Source organism: Atta colombica, unplaced genomic scaffold (assembly GCF_001594045.1).
Source record: "Atta colombica isolate Treedump-2 unplaced genomic scaffold, Acol1.0 scaffold47, whole genome shotgun sequence".
Lineage (NCBI taxonomy): Eukaryota > Metazoa > Arthropoda > Insecta > Hymenoptera > Formicidae > Atta > Atta colombica.
The window spans coordinates 3,856,378-3,865,451 of record NW_017259536.1 but is presented as its reverse complement, the minus strand read 5'-3'; the positions used below and the strand labels follow the sequence as shown (position 1 = coordinate 3,865,451).

Below are 9,074 nucleotides of genomic sequence, written 5' to 3'. Positions count from 1 at the left end.
TAAAAATATCCTAATTTAAAAGGACAGTGTTAGATAGCTATCGCGGAAATTGAAGAGGTAAGAGGACTCACGTTGTAATTTAATTATGTCGGTGGATTTTAGAGAAGTGTATCCCCCTGCTCTTCTACTGATAATATACCATCAGATGTCTTATTGGTATCGCTAGGCTCAGTCCTTATCCGGGCAGCATTCTTTTTGCGAAGAAAATGAGCCAACGCTCGCCGAAATTTTTATTTAATGTAAATTATCGGTAAATTTCTCTTTAATTTCGTTTAAATTCGTTTAAAAAGTTTCGAGTCTTCAAAAGTACAGATGTAACATCGTGGTAAAGAGTTGCGCGTTTATTCTGTGGAAGAAAAAAGGAGATTTGAATTTCTCTAGAACACATATCAAATAATCTTATTCGATCATTACTTCTCGGAAATCAATGGCAAACCAAGAATATCTTTGCCAATGGTAAATTTATTTTCAAAATAATTAAAATAGTCAATGTTATATTTTAAATTTAATGTAGCAAAAAAATCTGCGACGCTAAATATAATCTTCTTCTTATATCTCTCTCATATGCTTATGGTACGCATGCTGATTATTCAATTGCCATAAGCATACGGGACCTACAGTTTTAATAATGAACCTATAATTATCTAAAATTAGAACATTATCTAAAATTAATTTAGATAATTATAGATTCATCATATTTATATATATTTAACGCCGCAGATTATTTTACCACTGGAAGATAGATGTTCTAGATGATTTATCATTGCTTTCCGAGAGATAACGATCAAATAAAATCATCTGATATAATATATCAGATAAAAAAAATAAATAAAAGATAAATAAATAGAGAGATAAGATAAAAGATAAATAAATAAGATAAATAAATAAGATTAATTAATTAAGATTGTAAAAACGTGGACTAAAAATAAAATTATACAACTAAAAAGCAACAATAACAATGGAGTTATTCATTTTACTATTTGGAACCAAAAATAAAATCACTGGTATGAATATTTCTATTTCTAACCTTTGACAATCATCAAAATTCTCGAAGAATAGCCCACAGCCATATTACTTTTCGCGGTATAAAGTGAAACAGACTACTTTTCGCAGTCAAGCCATCAAACATATTAGTTTTCGCGATATAAAGTAAAATATGTTACTTTTCGCGGTTAAAGGCCATTAAACGTTGGAATGTATTAGTTTTCGTGATGTAAAAAGAAACATATTACTTTTCATCACAAAACGCTCAAACATATTATTATTCGTGGTATAAAATGAAATGTGCTACTTTTCGAAAGTCAAAACTCAGTATTTGTGATTTTCGCGGCGAAAACGGAAACATAAAGTTCTTCGCAACGACGTCATGAGTAAAGTTTTTCGTAGGACAAATGAAATATGCTACTCTTCGTAGCAGGCGTCGATATGTTATGGATGGATTTGAATCCTTTGGCACAGAAAGCAGGACTCTTTACATCACTACGGCCACACTTGCACTTTTGAAGATTCGAAGCTTTTGAAATAAATTTAAAAGGAAATAGTGAGCAAACAAAGGAGATAAATTCAGCGCAATTTTCTCGCGAAGATAATCCAGAGCCCGGATGAAGATTGATGCAGACGCGGGTGCGAGCTGAGAGCGATCGCAGGCTCGCGATACGAAGTATCGGCGAAGCGGTCGCGTCGCACGCATACCACGTTCAACGTATTTCCTGTTTCCGCTGCCCCGGGTCGATGTTCGCTCAAGGAGGATTCCCGGCGATGCGGCACGGGGCTGTCCCACGTATATTGCTCAGAAGAGATCGGCGTCGCCGCGCCTGGAAATCTATCCGTCGACCTGTCCGTCGAAGAGCTGCGGTGTCGTCGACCTCGCGGATGGAACGAGGAGACGACGAAGACACGCAGAACGTGTTCACAAAGAAAGAAAAAAAAAGAGAAAAATGAAAAAAACAAAGAAAAAAAAGAAGTGCGGACGATTTTATTTTTTGAAACACGACGAGAGACGCTACCCTCAAGCGAGAGACAACACAGCGCGTTTGCTGGTTCGATGAAAACCCCTATTTCGCGTCTGGTGGTGGATAACGAAGAGAGAGGGGTGCGCGATCGAAGGCAAATGATTGTGCCTCCAATTTCGAACTTGGAAAATCGTCTGAAGGGTAATTTCGGTCTCTGACGAATGGTTCGACGGGGTATTTCGTCGTTGCGCGATGTGCCTGATCGCACCCCCGTTCTTCCCTGTTCATCGTATCTTCCTTTTACTTCGTGCAACCGATAGCATAGCGCGTGCGTAAGAAGCGAGAATCTGATCGGCGGGTTCGACAATATCCGCCCGCGACATCGGCAAGTATCTCGCGCTTCCGTAAGACTACATGTTGTATCTAGGAATGTGCGGATAAGTCACTTTTTTTTTTATAAAAAAAATTATGAGATTCCATCAGACCGATGCGATTTTGTTAAACTGACATTTCGATATTCGTCTTTATAAATAGAGAAAAGTAAATTTATCTCCGGATACAACAAGCCTTCCTGTTTCTATGAAGCGCGATAAGAATGCAACGCGTCCTCACATAACAGATTAATTGTAAATGCAGATATAAATGTCATTCATTGTGATTATGTTTCTCTTATAACGAATTGTCGACTTCATAAATATTACCGCGTAAAGATATAGGAGATACTAAGCTATGACGGTAACAAGTTTATATTTATGTTACAATTCACATGCGAGAGTATTCGAGTATCGTTTAGACAAGATTTCTTTAAATTCTTAAAGGATGAAAAGTTATTAGCGAGCGAAAATTATTTTTTATTCGAATAATCAAGTGAGATACATTCACACGGATTTGTTTTTCTTTAACATTTGTGTGAGGAGACTATTTTTCACTATAAAGTAATAGTACATCTCGGTGGTGCCGATTATCATTTTCATAGAAATTCAACATTGGTAAAATTGGATAAAATTAAACAAGTGCACATTGTAATCTCTCGACTCGTAATATCATCAAGTTCTCCATCTTTCGCTTCAAGTAATCCCCATGAAAAGAGAATCGATGCAGTGTACATTCGGATGTACACATAGAATCAGGAATGATTCACCAGTTGCGCGTAAAGTAAAAAATCCAAACCAATTATAATCCAAATAGACGAAATCAATAAAAATAACTGTGCAGTATTATCACGTGATGTTAGCAATAATCGAAAGAAACTCTAATCTTCAATCTATGCTAATTGTTTCATGTATTAATAATAACAATGATCCTTATTTAACAGAAAAATGTGAGAAACAAAGATGATCATCGTCCCATCTATACTATGCGCAGGATTACAACCTGGAAAACTGGGAAGTCAGAGAAATTGAAATTGATCATGGAAAACCGGGAAAAGTCAAGGAAAAATGTAAAAAAAATCTGAAATTTCGAAATTTACTCAAAATTTCCTTAAACTGCTCCTATTTCAAATTGTTATAATTTTTTAAATATTATATCTGACGTTTAGTCAAATACGTTCAAAATTTGCGCACTTTAAACGATTTTAATAAAATAATTAAAATTTATATTTTATTCAATATTTTTATTTGGTTCTTTTTTTTCGTCATAATTGTATTCTTTTTTCCAAAATTAATTTAGTTCTTGTTGACTTTTCTAATTTAGTTCTTGTTGAATTTTCATCTAAAATTTTACTTGCTACTAAACTTTCCTACAACCCTCTAAATGTTAAAATTTACATATTTTATATTAGTCATGGAAAATTTTCCATTTTCATCTGGAAAATCTGGAAAAGTCAGGGAATTTTATAATTCATTTTCTGTGGCAATCCTGTATGTATTTACAATCAGATTACATAATAATCTACAGAATAATCGAATCGTGGAATAGTATAGATGGATGAGACAATAGTCATCTTCGTTTCTCATTTTCCTGTTGATTCACTGTATTCTACTCCGTGCCTATCTGTATCGTGTCTACGTGTGTGTGATTTGGATACAGTATGCGTAGACACGTCGTGGTTTCCGCGTAAACACCCGGTATTACCGGCTTCTGCGTGAAACTTCCGAGGGTGGGCGCGACACCCTGTATATTTAGAAATATCTCTCTGTATGTGTCTACGTCAGAGATTTAAAGGGACACAAAGCCAGTATTTGCGAAATGATTACACGTAGAGATCAGCGATAGAGATCGCGCATCTCTCCTGCGCCTCGTCGATTGCACTATAAATAAATCGCGGTACGTAAAGGTGTGTTAACGAATCTCTCATACTCACGCACAGATGTCTGTATAGCGAAGGTTTCACCTTCATTACACGAGCCTTGGCATTACACGATCTAAATTAACAGACTTAAATACCCATATAGGACCGTCAGTAAGTAGTAGTTACAACGAAATCAAAGCCAAATGCTACGACTGTCAACTGACGGCCAAGGTTCTGTATCAGTACTGGGTCATCACTGGCAAGTGACTGGCTGTTAAATGATAGCCAAAGTTCTATCGGTCTGTATTGAATCCAAGTCATCATTCAGTAGCCAATACTGCAGTATCTGAACTGTGGTAACCAGTAATGGCTCAGCACTGGATCGATTGTAAAACCCTATATGGATAGATGCGAATTTTCTCGTAGGATCGTTTAAAGATGATCCGTGCAAAATCTTTTTTCGCAGCATTCTTGAAAAGAAAAAGGCAATTTCAACAAATGTGTCATTTTTCGGAATATTTCGCTTCGTTTCCACTCACACGAGGAGAAAACGATCGAGAGATTATATCACTTTGCGCGTAAAATCGTGGGATCTCTTTGACACAGCTGTAACGAACGAGGAGAAACATCTTTCTTCCTTTCTGAGTTAAGTTTGATTTGCGTTACAAGGCTTTATGTTAAAAAAAAGGGGATTGAACTCGATTTGCATGTTGAGAACTATTTCCAACGCGTTGTCTCGTCTCCCATTATCAATTCGCTTTTCCTTCAAGAAGCTGTTGCTCCTAGAGTCTTAAAGACAAGACGACTATTTTAGTGACTGCGGACAATTGACTGACAATTGATTGACTTAATTATAGATTCCATCGAACTTCCTGCACGCACGCGTAGGCACGTCTCACCAACAGACGCATGTCCTCCTCAGTTTAACATCGTGTGTTTACATCTGTTACATCGGTTTAATGCTGAAGAAAAGGGATGAAAGAATCCAGAATAGAGACCGGAAGTATTATACGTAACATTCACTGAGGAGGATACGGTGACCGGAAGTTAAGGACAACTGTGTAAAATTTTCACCCTCGACCTCCCACTTATCATTTACTTGCTTGGAGTCACTTTGGTCCAGGCAAGATCGATCCGCACACCGAAAAACACAGTGTCTCACCATGGACACATGTACACTTGACCTAATACACGTACATATGAATATATGACCTTCGCACGCACACAAAGTATCCTGTTGTATTGTGGATATAATTATAAGCGCGTCATAGCTCTCTCTCTCTCTCTCCCACGTCCAAAAACACATCTAAAAAGGTTTTAATGTTATTGTTATATGCGTATGTTGTAATATATGTGAACGAAGCATGCTGAGCCCTGTAAAAAAAAATAAATCCCTCCTTTATCCCCCCTCCCCCCCAATTCATGCGAGGAGCTTGTTACACGCGTGTTGCACACACGTACAAATATCCATGTATGTTCCACAAACATTTGCGTTATCCATGACACGTTGTATCGCGGCTACAGTCCGATGGGAAAAATCGTACTTCGATGTTAACATTACGATTAGAACATCGGTAGTGTGTCGTTTTCTTACAATCACGAACGAAGCGAGCGGATCTGCGAGCAGTCTCGGCCAAGAAGTACCTTTTAAAGGCGCACCTTTCAAATATGAGTCGTCCAACATTCTAAAATTGACAGGCATAATAAATTTTTCTGCCGAATTATAATAAATTTAAGTGAAATATGCGATGGCTGATAAAATACCTTGGAAATTTACTGTGTCTTTTAATTGTGATTCGAAAGTGCAGTCCGAGATTTTGGTCGACGCTGCGCAGAATATCCTCATAATCGCGATCGAGTCGTTCGACGTCGATCACCTCTTTCCCCGTCTCGATTAATTCTTTAAAAATCGCGCTCGCCCCGGATAAATATCGACGAGCGGATATTGTACGTTGTCCACAGTAATTGTAAAGATTGTGTCCTCCCCGGCGAAAACGGTGGAACAATCGCGACTCGAGCGAGCACGCGTCTCGAGAACATAAGAAAGATTATTGCATGTTTGTGATTCGTGAATGCATTTAAGCGCACGATATTCCAAGATGTGTAACATAATAAATTTGTATCGTGGCACATAGTCCGATAAAAAAAAAAGAAGAGAAGGAATCTTCCCACGTGAACTTATTAGATCGTCAATTATATATACACCGTCAAATACACCTTATATATTGGTCGAGTATTAATTATTCCTGTCAAATACCATGTGGCTGCAAAAAATCGGCCATCCGCAAAGCGAAACGAACGAGACTGACGCATGGAGAACACCGGGTTGAGAGGATAAATGGAATTCGGTATTCTAAAATTACCGTAAGATCTTTAAGTACTACCACCTGTAATTAAGATAAAAATTAAATTAAACAGAACACAGGCGAAAAACCGATCCTAAACGTGAGTCACTTTGGTTGTCATTCTCCTAAAGATTTTAGCGATGATAATCGAAGCATGCGACGATCATAAATTTTTCTTTTGTATGTAACTTATTCTTTTTGCAAATATGTGATGCATATAATTCACAGATATCACCGTCAAGCTTATTACAGGTAAGTGATTATTGATGCAACATAATCATTTAAGACAATCGAATAAACTCTACAGAATGCACGCAAGATATTAGAATAGGAAATAATGTAGACATTTACGAATTTATTTATCACGTCGTTGAAATACTGTACATCAAGTGTTATTATCATTTGTTATAATTGCCTAAAATACAGACGGATAAATTACAAATAAGCGCGTACTAGACATATAGTATAATTTATTATAATCTACAAATATACGTAATTAAACACTGTTATACACTGGAAGTTTAATTCGCATAATAATTAGATTTATACATCATTTGCTCACGTCAATCTAATTCTTTCTTACTCTTATCGGATGAGTGTATAAGGATTAACGTGAGAGTAAGCATTATAAAAATGTATAAACAGTCGATTGCTATAATGGATTTGCCTAATCTATAAATTGGTGTATATTTTTAATATTGAAAAAGGAAGAAATTAGATGCGGCATGGGGATGCAAAAGGAAGTAAAAGATATAATAACACATTTCACCATTCTATCACTAGCAAATAGATAATAAAATCTCTGTTTGAGTACACTTCAGTATTGTGTACTCACATTAAAAGTTTTTCTTATATAAGATAGCGATGGTCAGCATTACTGAAGACGACATTAAAAATTCATGTATATATAGTTAGCAAACTATTGATTATATCATCGCACTGATTATATCATCACATTAATTATATTATCAATCAGGCTGCCGAATTCGGCGGCCTGATACACGAAGTGCAAATTGAAAGCTGCTATACGTAAGAAGTTTGATGATCTACAATAGTAGTGCATCCACCAAATTCGATACTGAAGTGTCGTTTTTCGCGAATAGTGAATGAAACAGTCTCGATGAAACAGTCTCGTTTATTACAATCGCTTCTTTCGAAAATAAAAAAAAGAAAAAATTACCTGCGTTGCAACACACACATTCTTTAACCGCCGCTGGAAGATCATCTCTCGCTACTCCAATAACTTTTGCCGATAACTTCTGAGGAGAAATGATTTCTTATTAGTATCAGTCCGCGGAATCAACAGTTCTTCGGATAACATAGCGATTTACCGTTACGATTGCTGATGGGACTACGACTCCGCGAGTAACTACGACTGTAGCTTCGTCGACTGCTACGGCCGTTGCGTTCTCTACTATAACTTCGACTTCTGCTTCGCGAATAGCTGCGTTCTTTTCCGTTACGACCGCTACCGCATCCACCTCCGCCTCGTGATCGCCATCGATTTCTTCCACCTGCCAATTCCGATTCAATCGATCTTTACATGAATAAACTTTACACAGTCTTCCAGCAATTGTTTCAGACATACCTCTGTTTCTGCCATAGCCGCCAGCTTTACTATCGGCGAGCTCCAGTAGCTTCGGATTTATCACTTGATTCGCTTCCTTCAACACTTGTATCAGATCATTAGCCTTGTTGGCATTGTTAGGCGTGAAGAAGGTGTACGCCGTGCCGGTCTTCTGTCGGCGGCCGGTACGACCGATACGATGAACGTAATCCTCGGAACAGGAGGGGTAGTCAAAATTGATGACAAACTTGACGTCTTCAACGTCTGAAATTAAGAGTTGGCATTAGACCTGGATCTTTGTAGGGTTCTAGCGTCAAGGACAGACATGGGTTAAGAAAGTAGTAGTGTGTCGCAAGGATTGTGAAACACCGCGAGTCAAGTATGAATGGAATATTACCGAACGGTATATTGCAGTAAATTATAATGTTCAGTACGTTCTCCGAGGAGTTAATAATTCGAAATGTCGCGTTGCTCCTCTTTTTGTATTAACAATTATAACAAAAAGTGATATAAGATATAAAGAATTCTATTAAAAAGCAATTTCTTGTGTAATTATATAATATCATTCTTTCTTTATTTTTTAATAAGTGATAGGTTCTACACAAGAACAAGAAACAAAAACAAATTATATATCGAGAACGATCCTGATCTTTCTAAATATCATTGACGAATATTCTTATTTTATTACATTTCAGAAATAAAAAAATAAAAAATGTATTTAAAATCTTTCTACACGTCTTTCATGGACAATCTAATTAGTGAAAAGATCAGAATCGTAACAAGTTTATACAATGATATAATAATCAGTATGATAAAATGCGATGACTGATGTTACCACAAGGATTAAGGAAAAAGGAGGAGAAATGCATACAGTTTAAAGTGATAGTTTATGAATGTATGCATTTATACACATATATATACGTATACATATACATATACTCGATAGATTAGCTTAGTTTTGACAAACCTTACTCACA

General features: G+C 36.7%; 1 protein-coding gene across 2 annotated transcripts in view; it reads right to left on the bottom strand.

Annotated features, from left to right (window-relative positions):
* Window positions 1-6,871: 6,871 nt before the first annotated feature.
* Window positions 6,872-9,074, bottom strand: part of LOC108691604 (probable ATP-dependent RNA helicase DDX17) — a 6,510-nt gene continuing 4,307 nt past the window's right edge. Inside the window, exons 6-8 of one of the 2 annotated variants that reach the window (XM_018199434.1) lie at window positions 8,119-8,361; window positions 7,862-8,044; window positions 6,872-7,789 (exon numbers count right to left, since the gene is read on the bottom strand). In XM_018199434.1, the coding sequence (XP_018054923.1) occupies window positions 7,752-7,789; window positions 7,862-8,044; window positions 8,119-8,361 (464 nt within the window). In that variant the 3' untranslated portion in view covers window positions 6,872-7,751. The remainder of the gene's footprint in view (window positions 7,790-7,861; window positions 8,045-8,118; window positions 8,362-9,074) is intronic. The other variant, XM_018199436.1, reaches the window with a different exon arrangement.